The 15,885-nt window shown below is 40.5% G+C and overlaps 1 protein-coding gene across 2 annotated transcripts in view; it reads right to left on the bottom strand.

Moving 5' to 3' along the window:
- ADAMTS19 (ADAM metallopeptidase with thrombospondin type 1 motif 19) overlaps positions 1–15,885 on the bottom strand; it is a 248,877-nt gene that overhangs the window by 51,857 nt on the left and 181,135 nt on the right. For both annotated transcript variants that reach the window (XM_060235511.1, XM_060235510.1), the window contains exons 12-15: positions 14,926–15,056; positions 4,824–4,996; positions 3,156–3,283; positions 672–792 (exon numbers count right to left, since the gene is read on the bottom strand). In XM_060235511.1, coding sequence (XP_060091494.1) covers positions 672–792; positions 3,156–3,283; positions 4,824–4,996; positions 14,926–15,056 — 553 coding nt within the window. The remainder of the gene's footprint in view (positions 1–671; positions 793–3,155; positions 3,284–4,823; positions 4,997–14,925; positions 15,057–15,885) is intronic.

Genomic DNA, 15,885 nt, shown 5'->3' on the forward strand with positions numbered 1-15,885 from the left:
ATCAGGGGTGTGTGGCCTAATATGCAAATGAGAGTTCCTGTTACAAAAAAGCACTGCATTTTGGTATTATGTATACAAAAGGAAACAGTAGGATTTACTAAATCCTAGTTTCCATTTAGGAGCCCCGTGGAGCAGAGCAGTAAAGATGCAGTACTGCAGTCTGAGCTCTCTGCTCATGACCTGAGTTCAATCCCGGTGAAAGCTGGGTTCAGGTAGCTGGCTCAAGGTTGACTCAGCCTTCCATCCTTCCAAGATTGGTAAAATAAGTACCCAGCTTGCTGGAGGGGAAAGTGTAGATGACTGGGGAAGGCAATGGCAAACCACCCTGTAAAAAGCCTGCCGTGAAAATGTCGTGCTGCGATGTCACCCCAGAGTTGGAAACTACTGGTGCTTGCACAGGGAACTACCTTTTTTACCTTAAGTTTCCATTCCTATTCATGCATTTCTTAGCATTAACAAGTTTCAGACATGTAAAAATAAAATGCTTTTCTGCGCAACACTACTTGCCATGTATGTCATTCTATAATTTCATCATCATAAAGGTCAGGAAACTATCAAACAATTTCTCTACTGAAATATAAACATCTTTATCATCCATCCATCCATCCATCCATCCATCCATCCACCCACACTTTTCAGAAAATTAACTGGTTAAGAAAAAATTAGTTTACCTGTTCCTCGAGTGTGATTAAAATCTCCTTTAACAACTCTGCATGACTTCCCATCTCCATTGCAGACACCACAGTGATCTTCCCACGCTAAAGATCCTAATATGCCATCACATCCAAACTTCTGAGATAAAAAATAAGAGTAAAAACATTTTACATAATTATCTAAGGAGCAAGTAAATCTAAAGTTTTGCTGGTAGTCACCTCAGCCAATTTTACAACAGGGAAACAATTTTCCTTTATTTTTCTTTTGTATGCTTTTTGGGGATATATGTACAGCAAATAATGACCTTTTAATGGCCCTGTCCACTTTCCTCCCTCAGAGGCAGTTTATTTTACAGCTGGCTCAGCTCAAACACCTCAGAAAAGGGTCAAGATTGCCATTTAACTTAAACCACTGAAAATGGAACTTGAGATGTTTTGAAGTTCAAAATTAACAAAATATTTTATTCAACATAGAGGGGAAAGTTCAGGTGAAATCAGGGGCTGAAAATTTCTGAGATAAAATCAGTGCATGTACAGACCTCTTATGTTTCAGAATAATTACAGATTTGTATGCTATTCAGTTACTTATATCTTTAGGTTAAGAGGCTTTTGTTCTAGTTTCTTCACATACAGTCTAGTACACTTTGAGTATTCTTTGACTATTTCAGTTTCCAGAACGCTGGTCCACTCTTTACAGCACCCAAATCTCTTCCTTTTGAAACACCAATACTCATCTTGAGTTTTTAACTGACTCTTATGGTCTCTAAAGGTAGTTTCTAACCACACCAGGGATCTCTGCACTCTTCAGAGCTAAGTCCCTGTATGACTGGGTAGGGAATTGTTTCTCTAGAAGACCTATCCCCTTTCCTTCACCTGAATGGCAGTCTTTGCCTGCTTCCCAAACTTCCTTGCCAACTTTCCCCCAGTTCTCATGTTAAACTGCTCTCAGTCAAGACTGAATTCCAAAACTGTCAGTACTCAGCTCTTCTCAGGACTGAAATTAGACTGAATTCTCCTCAGCATCCAACTCAGAAGTTTTTCTTTGTTCAGCTGCTGCTAACCAAGATTTCTTTGAATAGCCTGTCACTAAAGGCTCGTCAGCTCTGTGAAGAATTAATGCTCCACAGTCCTTAACTTTAAGCCTTTAAAAATACAGTCCATCAAAACCTTCATGGACAAAGTTCAGTCTAAATCCAGTCAGACAACACCAGATGGACAGGATACTATCAGGGAACATCAGAGTTCTGGAAATGAACTTTTGCTGGTGATAGATGGAGTGACTGTTAATCCTATTGAATTAAGAGGATATATATGGTTGCTTCTGGGTTCTCATCTGGTTTTTTTCCAAAGCAGAGCTGTGAATGTTTCAATCTACATTTAGTGAGTGAACCCTTCATCCTTCTAAATAGATTTGACCTCACTATAGTTTTCATGTTTCTGTAACTTTAAACCTTGACTATTGTAATGTGCTTTACATAGGACATCAACTTGGATGTTTTAACCAGTGCAGAAAGCAATCCCCTGATTTTTATCAGGTGCTGGGTAATGTGCACATATACAACCTGTTCTATACCAGTTACACTGGTTATGCATTTATTTTAATCCCTTCACCCCAATTCCAGTTTAAACAAATCCAGTTTGTTTAAAAGTTTGTTAAAGCTAAGACCTGAGAGCTTGAAAAGCTTGGATAAGCATAGCACACCTGATAATGGCACATTAGACACATTAGTCCCTGACTTCTCTCTTTTCTTCTTCCCATTTTATCTGCTTTGCTGATTGGGAGCAATAGGGTGGCAAGATGAGGCAGCTGTGAGAAGGAAAAATATCTGAAGCCTCTCCTGCCTTTTCCTTATTCCCCAGTGCATTCTGGGAATTGTAGTGCCTATAATAAATGCCACACATTCTGGGAACACAAGGGTGTTGTATGGGCAGAGACTACAAGTATATTCCATCCTCTAAACTGTCTTAAATCACCACCTCACATCCCTGGAACCAGCAAGTAGCTCAAGAGGGAAAAGGAAATTCTTATTTGGCTCAGATATACCATCAGGCAGTAATGAAATTTCCTTTCCTTTGAAGGGCTTTCCAAGCTTCTGGTACTCTGAGTTGAACTTTATCTGCTTTTCCTATTTTAATCTGTAAATCCTTTCACAGCCTCGCACCACATATCTGAAGGATCCTCTTCTCTCAAATGAGTCTACCTACCAAGATCTGATGCCATCATTTACAGTGAAACCCTGAGAATACTTTCCTGAAAGTAAGCCTCACTGAATAGATCTAAGTAGGATTCTGAGTAGACCTGTTAAGGATTCCTCTCTTAAACATGTGAAAATGGTAGAAACTGTGTCTAGGTCTTTTGGGGTGGTGGCCTCAACTCTCTTACCAACATTGAACTTCACTTGCCACATAGTTGTGCACTCAACCAATTTAGTTTACAGGGGCAAAACTATAAGAAGTCTGAGAATCACTCTACAATAAAATAGAAACTGAAAGTTGATTCACCTGGCATCTGCCATTTGCGCATATATCTAGGTCGTGAGGGCCACATGAAGTTCCATCCATCACTTTTTCTGTTACCAGTATAGGCTGATCTTTTCCATTTGGAGAGCAAAATAAGGTACAAGGCTTTTCTATAGGAAAAGGTTTAAAAAGTCAGCTTGACCACGATACTGTTTTTGAAGTAGTAGCCTCCTTATACATTCCATAATACCTAGCTATATTCTTACAATATTCCTGAGAAGAATTAAGCATGCATTCCAAAGGGAACTTTATCTGGATGCATCCTATTAGATTGACTGAGAATTGCACAAACCTTGGCTCTCTGCCACAACATATAGCAAATTCTTTCTTGCTCCTCTAAATTGAGAGGTTAGAAGAAGAAAATGCTTTTCATATTCAGCAAAAGAAGCTGAAGTTCTCTTCCTAAATTTATTTAGTTTTTCAAAATGAAGGGTGATCTTTCCATCAACAGTTGATTGACTTACTAGCCAGATATTAGGTTGGATTAAGGCTGAATTTTCCAATGGCAGAAGAGAACTTTTTTGCCATCCCCCTCCCACTGCAGCCCACTCATCTCCACAAAGTGATGTTCTGCAGCATAGGAGACTCTGAGGAACGTCATCAGGGGGGTCTGTAGTGGAATGGGATATCAGCATAAATTGCCAAGTTAGTCTAACCCATTAATAACCCAAATCCAAATCTTCGATGCACACAAAGCTCAGGGACAGGCATGGTATTATCTTTCGAGCAGCAATAAGGGAAGAAAACAGGAAGAATCTTTTCAAAACAATATTATTATTGTTTTCTTCTCCAAATCTTCTCATACATGAAAAAATGCCCTACCTTTCCCTGTGCCTTCCAGCACATACAGAGGGCTTGGAAGAGACAAGAGTCATGTCTAATTTCTGCACAGTATGGAGAATATAGTATCAAGTATAAACGTATCCTGTTGTTCAGACAAGTCTGTAGCTGTCTTATCTTTTCTAAACCACAAAAAAGACCTTCAGAATTAGAAAGGCTTTGTGTGCTGCTGCAGATCCTAAGTTTGCCATATAGTAAGAAATATTTGAAAGATACTTTTGACAAAGATTATGTTAAAGTTATTCACTATATGAGGTTGGAAACTGCAGTGCAGTTCTGCTAATGATAGGGAATGAATTTCACTGATTCCACCACCACCTCTAGACTGCTGACATCAGTGCTGTTGCTGAGTGTGCCCTTTCCCCCAGGAAGAATATTTGGGGGAGTTATTGCGGCTGCAACAGGAAGGGAGAGGTAAGGAAGCTGTCAGAAAAAAATGTTTGATGAGATCCAAGCCAAGTTCATAATTAACCTGAGAATTAAGCTAAGGGATTTTCATATCCATCTGCATAATATCCATATAATGTAAGTAAACAAATCTAAGAACATGCGTGTAGGAGATAAATAATATTTTGGCTGCAATGCATTCATTTAATTCAGTAAACATTTCCTGTTCATAAAAAAGGCATTTTGAAAATTTTAAATTATGAAGATCAACATATTTCTACCAAAGTCAAGCAACAATCAATGCAATATTGTAATGTTCCAATTTTTAAATAACAATCTTGATAACCATAATAGTATCATGAAATATCTGACTCTTATCCACAAGATCACAATGCTAAGAGTAACAATGTGGGTCTTTCTTACCTTCATCTATAACAGCCTGCCACTGTTGCACATGTTTCTGATATGATGGCCTGACACTCAAGATCTGACACTGCCAGTCCCTGAATGTAGGTACTCCAGGAGGACAGGAGGGATTCTCACATATTTTATATTGTAGTCTAGAACTGTGACATTCCCTCCCTTCATGAACTGGACTAAGGAAGACAAAATAATATAGTTACTTATTTGAAGAGGATGTGTTGAACAGAGACAGCATGCACACATTCTTCTTCTATGCATTGGTTTCTGTAGCAAGAGGTAATACCAGTGAATACCACCAGAGATAATCAGAGTGCTTTATTTAAAAGTTATTGAAGGAATGTAAGGTAAAACGAAACAAAGCAGGAGATTGTGAATATAATAAGAACAGGTGGCAACAGTTCCAGTCTAACACTAAATTAATACAGCTCAGAGATGTGGAATTCCCTCCACCACTGAACAGATAACACTGAGTATGTGAATAAGACTATATCAAAATAGTGAGATCCTACAATTACAACAATAGGTGAAAAGCCTATTATTGTATCTCTGAATTGGGGCATGGAGTGTTTACATAAATCAGACCATCAAATGTAGAAGATTTTCCTCCCCACCTACATATGCAAGGTGTAGAATGTTTTCATGCATGGATTACCCATTGCTAGATCACAGTCAATTAGTGTACAGCCATGTGACTATAAGTCTTTTATTTTAGTCTATTAGTACAATCCCATTTAGGGTTTGATTCCTCTCTATTACTAGAAATTCAATCTGAAGTCCTTCCTTAGAAGTTTGAAAACTGACAGAGCAGTAGTGCGGGAACCCCCTTCCCTAGGCCCTGCCTTTTAAAACACATTTTCCTCTTCAATGTCTGCAAATATTGCAGAGAATGGAAGAGAGCTATTTTAAATGCTATGAGAATGTACTCGTGCAATATTACAATATAATAATCTTGACAAATATGCAGCCTTACTGAATTGTAAGATTGCACAAGAGCACTCCTAAAGCACTTGTTCTCAGAGTCCACAATATGCTCTCAGCAGAAATTCTGGCACTAATACAAGCCTCTATCAGTGCCAGAATCTCTGCTAGGAATGCAATGGTAGGATCCAGGAATCCCAGTAAGTGGCACAATTGATTATTGCATCCTACAATTACACTTTCCACAGAGATTCCAGCTCTTAATGCAGTTTCTTCAAGTGCCAAAATCTCTGCAGGAAGTGCAGTTTGGGGCTAAAAAAAGTTCTGTAAGTGAAAAAAATCACTTTCTCTAGCCTACAATTATTCACCCAGCAAAGGTGGCACTTACAGAACCTTTTTAAAGTACCAAATTCTGTTCTAGAAAAAAAACATTTGGGATTGGAGTGATCCTGTGGAGGCTTTCTAAGTGCTATGGGAAGGAAGCATGTTTACCAAACCCAGGGAAATCATGAGGCCACATTTGTCACAGTCAATAATTTGTGAGATGGCCCTATAGCACTTGGGGAGAAATCCTCTAATGCCCGTGGTATTCGCAGACATCAGGGTGCAGGGTATGAGTCCTCCCAGGGTGAGGATGCTGTGCTGGCTAACCTTGCAGAACTTGAAACCCTGCAGACTCTTCAGTTCCTGGAACCTCTGATTCCCAGGATGCATCAGAAGATAAGCAGCCAGCCAAAAGCCCAGATGGCCCAAGAGCAGGCACTATAGTCAGAGACTGGTGCTGCTGAATAACTCACTAACGAGATCCATTTATTATCAGTCACCCCCATAATTCCAGGAGCAGGAAGACAGAAAGCCTGGGGAGAAGCTCAGCTGAGATGGTGGAGTGCAAGGCTGGCTATCCGGGCCTCCTATGACCACCAGGTATCAGAAGTCCTGTGAAGGCTTGAAGAACGCTGGACAGGATCCACATGTAAGTCCCTTTAGATTTCAAGACACTATTATAGCTGCAGGAAAACAGGATTGTATTTACCTGTAACTGTTGAATAATCACATAGTTACCTGTACAATTCCACATGGGTACTAAGCATGTGGAGGGCTGCCACAGAGAGGTTTTTGAAGCTCAGGGCTACCACAGAGAGGTTTTTGAAGACTGAGAGTACTCTGCTCCCCTCCCCCATTATGTTTCCTGAACTTTTGCTGCATGATATAGAACGGGCGGAGCACTCTTCCATCAGTTTCTCTCTGGTGCTGCAGAACTGAGATAAGTTTATTTTAAGAGCTCACAGCAGCACAGGAAGGAGGGATATATGACTGTACAGGTGACCACTCAAGGAACAACAGTTACAGGTAATTGCAACACTGTTTTCATCATTGTGGTACCTGTGCAGTCCCATGTGGGAGAGTAGTGAGCTGACTTACCAGAAGGTGTGTGTGAGCTCTCAGTTGAATAGAGATTGCAGGACCACTCTTCCTACTGCTGCATCTCTTGTGGCATCTATGTCCATAAATTGCTGCTTTGTGAAGGTGCATGAAGATGACCATGTTTCAGCCTTGCAGATGGAATCAATGGAGAGACCATAGCAAAAAGCAGTTGAGTCAAACTAGGCTCAGGTAGAGTAAATGTGAAGCTGCAGCAATAAACTTTCAATAATTTATAACTCAATTAAATACAGGTGACTATCCATCTAGATATGCATTGTGCTTACTGTTTCTTGTCCAGATTAGAGCCTAAAAAGTAGGAGATGAATAAACTACTCTCCTGCCTAAAGGGTTTAGTTCTGTCTAGAGAGGAAAAAAGCACTCTACATATATCTAAAAAATGCTTCATTTCATGTTGTGGATGTCAATATACCCTACCCACTCTACCAGTGGGTAGGATGATAAAGGTAGTCCCCCTGTGCAAGCACCAAGTTGTTACCAACCCATGTCACATCTTGGCAGACTTTAAATGGGGTGGTTTGCCATTGCCTTCCCCAGTCATCTACACTTTACCCCAGCAAACTGGGTACTCATTTTACCAACCTTGGAAGGATGGAAGGGCAGGGTGCTGCATTCATTTAAATAAAATTTAGATGTTACTTTAGGAAGGAACTGGTGTGATATATGAAGTACTACTCTACTTTCAGATAACGAGGGCCATGTTATAGTGCCAGGAGTTCAGCGACCCTTCTAGCTGATCTGATGGCAGTCAGAAGAATGTTTTCATGGTGAGGAAACAGAGACAGCAAGTGGCCACAAGTTCAAATAGTTTACCCATGAACTTTGAAAACACAAGTGATAGGTTTCACTGTGGGACCAGAGGATGGACGGGGGGGGGGGGGTAAATGATTTAGTAACCACTTAAGTAACCCAGGACTGAACAGGGATATTGGATTTTTTTATCTTATTACATATATTAAACCCACTTTCACCACTCTGCTTTGTTCTACTGCTTCAGACAAGGCTGCCCACCTGGATCTATCCACTTAAGGAATAGTTTGGATTCTTGGGCAAAGAGGGATTTCATCTTTTTATTTACATAGAAACATGCCGTTATGGAGGTGGATGTCTAATAGAAAATTCAGACTCTTTTATTGGTGGTGAAGGAAATTGAATGCCCTGATTAATCGTAACTGAATAATCACACATAGAGCATGACTTATGTGGTGGAGGACATTAATCCTACCAGCCTTTTAATTAATATGGCAGGTTGGAGCATAGTTTCTGGTGATGAAGTATGTTTAGTTTTTTTAGGACTCTGTCGAGAAGTGGAAACATTCTGCCCAGAATGGAATCTAATGTAATGCCTATGAATGAAACTTTTTGCATGGGTTCCAATTTGCCATTTTGCATAGGTTCCATCTTGCAGTTGGCAGGGGTTTAGTTCCTCTGTTGATTAGTCATACCAGGCATGGGCTGTAGTTGTTAAAAGCCTAGAAGGTTGGTGGGGTTTCAGCAATGGGATCTGGTCTTGCCCCTCAGGGTAGGAAACCTATTGTCTTGCTGGGCAGAAGGTTGGATGGGAGGTGTATAAGTGGGCCTGTTGGAATATCTTCTTTTTTAATTTTAAATTTTGATTGTTTCAGTATAAAGGGGAAGGAATGGTGCAGGGATACAGAAGCAAAAAAGGGGAGGGAGTTGGGGGGAAAGTAAAGTAAAGTAAATAAAGCTGTTATATTTCTACCTTCCAAACGTGATCCTAAATTCTTTCTACCTGCAAGTCTTAAATTTTAATCCAATCCAACCATTACATTCTACAGTCTTATTATTTTATTATATATTTTACTAATTATTATTTATAATGTAAATCTATACTATTCATCTTTAATGTCCACAAATAAGAAAAGGAAAGAAACCAATCACAAAATAAAACCCAGTAGCTTATTTTAACCATATTAGGGATAAGTACTAACTTTAACCATACTAACAATAATCATAAGAAGAGAAGATGAATATGATCTCTTTATCCTTAACACTATCTTAATTATTTCCACAGAGACAAAAATAAAAACAGCAAAGGACCAAAATAGAACCTAACAGATATTACTTTATCTGTTTCAATATCAACAGAATCTATTGCTAAAAAGAAATAAAAATAAAAAATAACCAAGAGCAGATCTTTAAAGTTTTTAAATACCTATGTTGTCTATCTTATTGTAAATTGACCCTAATCAATTAATTATTTATTTGTCTAGATTAAGTATTTAAATATTTAACTTCATTAAACTTTTGGGAGACTCATATTGCTCTAAAAACACACACACAAATTTAATAACCAGTGACAATCTCATTTCCCATGCTTATTATTTTTACCTAGGTAGAAAATCATACAGTCTCTATAACCCTCTCTCTATTAACTTGCTCCATTTAACTTTATAAGAAAAAAGTAGAATCCCTAAATAAAAACAGCCTCCTTTCTCTCACTTATTTCTTACCCATGGAAAAAATCATAAATCTCTATAACCCACTCTCTATTAAATTGACTAGTTTTAAGAATATGGAACTCATAAGTAAAAATAACAAACAGGAAAAAAACGTTCTGATTCTAAAAGTCTCATTTGCCATTTCAAAATCATGCATCTCTAAAAATCACGCTTGTCATTTCCAATCCTTTTCAAGGCCTCACACCAGTTCCCTTTTGTTAATTCCACATTAACCGGTTACAAGAAAGAGCAACAGTTTATAATCTTTTCTTTTTAAAAGTTTTCCAAGACTTGATCTTCTTGAAGTAGTCTGCCTTTTCTCATTTTAGCATATATATCCATTTTATTAAAAGTGATGGGATCTCCACACTGTCACTTCCTCCTGCAAGAACTTTAATCAAGCTTGATTTCTGCCTCCTTTTTGTAACTGCGCACAATGTCTCCATTTTGATTTCTTTCTACTCCTCTCCCACTGGATCTTTCTCTGCCTCTCTCATCTCCGTAGACATCACTGGGATTCCTTCATCATTCCGCTCATGTAGATTTTCAGTTTCACTGTGTTTTAAAACACAGATTTCCATCTTGTCCTGTATTAACTCTGCTAGCAGACCGATTTTCTGCTTTAAGGAGGATATGGCAATCATAATATCTTTTTTATCAAGCGCTTCAGGTTGAATCGCTATCTTCTCTGCAATATAACTCAGTCTGATAATCAAAGTTAAAAAAAAACAAACACTCAAAGTCCTAGATAATCTATCTTTCTCAATCTCCTCCAGCCATGAGCTTTCCTCTTACAGTTCGGTTGTAATCATTTCAATTCCAATGAGGTATTTCTCTTTAAAGCATTTCTCTTAAAAATATAGCAGACTTTTGTTCAGACCGTATTAAAATAAAATAATGCTCTCATTATAGCTTGATTAATTGTAAGCCAAATCCATTCCAATGTCAATGTTCAGTCCAATTTAAGTTATAAAGAGTTCTTAAGTTTTTAGGGTTTGTAGAATCTTTCGGGCTCAAGTGCCGTGTTCTACTGGAGAAAGTTTTCCTTCCAGACGTTTCGTTCTCAGCTGCAGAAAACATCCTCAGTGGCTTTGCAGCCGGAGCAGGCGCTCTGACCTTCTTGGCTGCTATGCATTGAGTGGGGCCAGGGCTGCTGGAGAGCTCCTATTTCTAGGCTGTTCTTAAGTTTGTTCTTTGTCTTCTTGAAGCCTTCCTTGAGGGAAAAAAGGGGGGATATCCTCCTCTTTCCATTTTTTTTTGAACAGCACAAATTGGCATTGTAACAGAAGATCCATTAATTGCTAGTAGTAAAAAGAAAAGCTTACTTGCATGATAGCATTTCAGTGATTAAGGTAGAAATATGATATAGTAGAAGCGTGTTAAAGAAGGAAAGCAGTCGGGCATTCATCTCTTACTGCCATCATGGCAAACGCGATGGTGGAGCTGCCATTTCCCTGGCTCCTGCTGAGCCCCTTGCTGTCGGAAGACCCCTCCAGGATCTTCCTCAAGATACCACAGCTGTGGCACCCCCCCCCCCCACGATCGGGTTTGGGGGGGTCGCTGAGAGTGAGCTCCGTGCACCCCACCTAGCTTGAGATGTCAAAACCTGGAAGATCCTGTTGGAATATCTTCATGAGCCATAGTGTGACCTCTTTTTATGAACAGAGAATAGTAAGGCCTGCAGTAGGATCTGAAGAATGGAGGGAATCACTCCCAAGGTCTTAGCAGTAAGCTTACACCTTCTCATTTTATTGAACACCTTATAGGTGTTGAAGCTAAGGTTGCCAGTCCCCAGGTCCCAGTCGAGATCCCCCAGTTTTGGGGGCTCCTCTCCACCATGGACCAGCTGTCTGGTGGGGAAAACCTCTCCCATAAACCCAGAAGTGATGTCATTGCATCATGGACAATGCATGGGGGTGCTCTGGCCTTTGGGCAAATTCTGTGATTTTGAGGGTGAAAACACCATAGAGTTTCGCACAAACCCCACAGTGTCCCTATGCAACATCCTTGCTCAACCTCAGAATGCCCCCCAAATCCCACGCCAGATGGCAAGAGGATTTGGCAACCTTATTTGGAGCTGAAGATGTCTGTGGCCTGAAATGGTACGTTCTTGATTTGGCACATATCTTGGGGCAGCATGTTGATCTTAGCCACAAGTGGCAATGAAGTGTAATTATTGTGGAAAGGCTGCATGCTGCACAGTCAGCAGAGTGTTTGCACAGCTTAGACTAGCTTCTAAGGTCAGTAATTTCACCAGTTTGTGTTTGTTATCCAGAAACATCTCCAAGTATAGTGTACTGCCACCCCACTGGAAGAGTTAATATTGGGTTATTAGGCATTCATAACACGTAGTCTAGAAACTAAGAATAGATATTTCTGTCTACCCCATCCAGTCTATAGCCTTTATCAATCAGGGCTGTGTGTCGAATGCTTTTATTTTCCCCTTAAATATGGTCCAATACCAAAAATTTAGCTGTGGGATCTTTCCTACTTGGTTCTGTATTGATTCTCAATAAGCCTAGAAGGAAGGGACACTGATGCGAGGCATAGCCAAGGTCAAATTGTGACTTTCAATAATCTGTCTGCTACAAGGAAGGTATCAGGTCCTGTGTTCCCAAGATGTATAACTCTGAATACTGGATCCATCACCAGAGGAGGAGCACAAGGTACATCTATTTTGAGGGATCAAGCTATTTGAATGAGTTGTTTATTACAGATGCAAAGGTTTTGTTCTTGGAGTATATACAGGGTTCTCATATAGTACCATCAGAAGAGGGTACAGAGGCAATATCTGGCTCTCTGTTCTCTTAAGCAGGTTTGTCATAGTCGAAAGCCATTTCATTGAAGGACTATGGAAGAGGAAGAGAGATGGACTTTCTCTTGTGGAACTGGTAAAACTTCTGGATTGTCTAGAGGATAATGAACTGCTTCTGTTTGATCAGAACTGAGGGGAATGCGTAGATTCCAGACCTGGCCATAACAGTCACACTGGAGCTCTTGGCACAACAATCAGGATGACATCAAATATAAATCTGTCCGATCCAACTGTGGTGGTGAGGTCCAAACAGTAGGCTGAGGGGTTGGATTGATGACCAGGAATAGATGGTCCTGAGATGGAACAGGATGAGTATGGTGAGTGGTCCAGCGGAGAGGGAGTTTTTGGAATGGAAACTGCCTCCTTGACTGGTTCCAATAGTGGCTTGAGGAGCCAGGTCTTTAGGGTGAGGGGTGGACACTGACTTTGACTTGGAAGGCTTCTCTATGAGCTTGTGTTTATGCTGAGACTTTTTAGGTGGTGGTTCTGAGGAGCTACATTCCAGGGATACAGAAGCAAAACCTGCAACTTTTCCTGTGTTCTCTACCAGGCCTGCTGTGATTGGAATCAGCCTTGGAGCAATGTGAGACATCATGCACTTTGCTGAGGTAAAGGAGGCTTTTTCATGGTTCTGCATTTTTTTTTTTTTTTGGAAAAGTGCTTATTATGCTGTTTCTCAGATACTTTGCTTTAAGGAGGCAGTAGGACAAGGTAGGAATTGATGACAGTTTTATGCTGGTTGAAAAAGAGGCAGAGGTCCTAGTAATGGCAATGGAGAGAGAACTGTGAGAAGGATGCTCCACACCATCTATATCATGCTGCAAAAGGCAGGAAACGGCTTGGGGAAGGGGATGGAGCTCCCTCAGGTGTTTTTTGAACTTCAAAAACCTCTGTGCAGTAGGCCTGAATGTGTGTATTAGCTATGTGGGATTGCACAGGTACTACAGTATTGAATTAGCTCCCATAAATAGCCTCAGTCCAGCTCTGGCTGTTATAGTGATTGCTATCCTTGCCTGCCTTGACTCCTGTTTGCTTCTGGGTCCTTGATGTGAGCATTTCCCTTCCCCCTCCCCATTTTCTGACAAACCGAAAGTGGACCTCCAAACTGGGGGATTCTCTTCTCACAACTGGGGATTGGCAACCCTAAGAGGAAGTAAATGGGTTGTCATCTGAGGTACAGTTGAGGAGAAAAGGATATAATCCCTCTTACCTGAGACACAGATACAACAATAGCTAGAGTAGGTGGGAGACTAGTACTCTCCCCTTAATTCTGCTCAGTTGTATCTATTTACATTTTGTTATTCATGACATTAAGTAAATATGTTTCAACTGACAAGGCTGATAGCATTTGTGCAACAACTATATCAAACAGTATATGGCACTTGCATGTTTCTGAGAATACAACAAAAATATACCGGTTTGTATTGCCCCCCCCCCAGTCGGAAGAACGAGACAACACAGTATATGGATATAAAACAGGGCAACTTTATTGAACCAAACAGCCTGGGGCAACCTAACAACTAACCGGACAGGCCAAGGGAAAACACCCAGACCCTTCCCTGTCCGGATGGAGCGAGCCACCCAGCCCCCAGCAGCAGCCCATTTAAACCGGCTGCTGCCAGGCCGGCAGAGGCCGGGTATCCCCCCAAATGGCTATGCCGCCCACCCAGGAACGGCCTGCCAGATGAGGTAACCCTGTAGCGGGCAAGACAGCAGAGAGCCGTACAGCCCCGCTCCCGTCCGTCCCCCGCTACTTCCCTTGAACTGGGAAAACCATGGGTGCACACCAAATCAGAATACCTGAATTAAAATCCCGCCAAATAAAGTTACCTAACAGAAACCCAACCTCAAGGCAAACAGTACAAGGTAGGCGAAAAACATCCCAACCATGGCCAATTAGTTAAGATGAAAAAATTCCTACCTGGCCCCATAAAAATCGGCGACCGGAGAAGCCTGTACTATTGCCGGGTGGGAGGGTGGGCCAAAACGGCCGGCAAACTGCACAGTGCCGGGTGTGGCTGGGCTTATAAAGCCCCCAGACCATGCCCAGCTAGTCCCCGGATGGGAGAGGCTCGTTTGCCTCGGCTCCATCCAGGGAGGCAAACGCAGCCCCCGCCCTAAAGCCACCTAACGTCGGCATGGGAGGGAAGGGGCCGGATTCTATATAATGATAACAGATGGAAAAATTATTTTTAAAATCATTTTAGTTCTGACTAACAAAGCTGGAAAAACCATGTCACTTGTCTACAAGAATCAATGCACAATTTAGAGTATGAAATTTAAGGAGGGGAGTAGTGAACATGATAAATCCTCCTCAATAATAGCAAGCTTCTAGCTATTGCTCAGTTTGGTAATGAGCTACAGGAATTTCCCCCTATATCATACCGTTGCATAAACAGGCTGAAACAAATATTATTAATTCAAATAATATACAACCAAAAAGGAGAAACTAATTTTATTTTACCCAGAGCATCTACGCTGTCGACTACTGATTCCAGTGTTGCAGGTTCTGCTACAAGCACTCCATGCACTCCATTCCCCTTCCATATGTCCAGCCAATGACATCTTACTGGTACATTCGCCAGCCTTACACCACTATTACAAAAAATAGTTTTTATGTTATTGAGGCTCACCCAAGTTATCCATTTCCCTATGTTCAATCAGAACTCCTTAGAATGTATTAGATTATGCAAATGAATAGCAACAGCACAGATTTTCTCCAGACTTCAGTTTCTGCACTCTAGAGTCACTACCACTGAACTGGACCAGAAGTGTAATTATTAGGAAAAATAAAGTATCTTGAAAAATGTGACATCTTTTAATTTTTGCTTTGTAGTCTGCAGAGGTTCCTGGTAATGCAATTGCCAGAGAACCTGGGGCATGCATGACTGGGGCTGCTGAGGGTCATGCATGGTTCGCAGTTCAGAGAAACCATAAATTGCAGAGACTAAGCTACATGCAAAAGCAAATTCCTTCTTCCCTCAGTTTCATCTTGAATGTACTTGTAACAGGCCATCCAATTCCTGAATTTTGGATATCACATATTGTAAGAAATTTTAGATTATAATTTTTGTTTACATTTTGTGTATTTCTGTGGGTGCGGAAAAAGATTTGTTTGCCACAGTTATAGTTTAAGGACTTTTCCATATTTTTCCCCTTGTCAGTTCTGGCCCCATACTGCTTTGGTTTATCTACTTCATGGGTTAAGTGTTTTGGTAGTGTTATGCCTTTTTCTTTTAATAAAAGGGTTAGATGAACATTTCCATACAGATACCATACAATGCAGAATGCTGCACATTTATAACATGAACAGTGAAAGTGTAAGTCCTAAAGTCTTTCAGAAGATGAAATTTTGTTTTTGAATGTTTTGAAACAGCATTTTGTAATTAACTTTATATGATATAGAGAGGGCTCATGTATTACT

This window comes from Heteronotia binoei, chromosome 4 (genome assembly GCF_032191835.1).
Source record: "Heteronotia binoei isolate CCM8104 ecotype False Entrance Well chromosome 4, APGP_CSIRO_Hbin_v1, whole genome shotgun sequence".
Taxonomy (NCBI): Eukaryota; Metazoa; Chordata; class Lepidosauria; order Squamata; family Gekkonidae; genus Heteronotia; species Heteronotia binoei.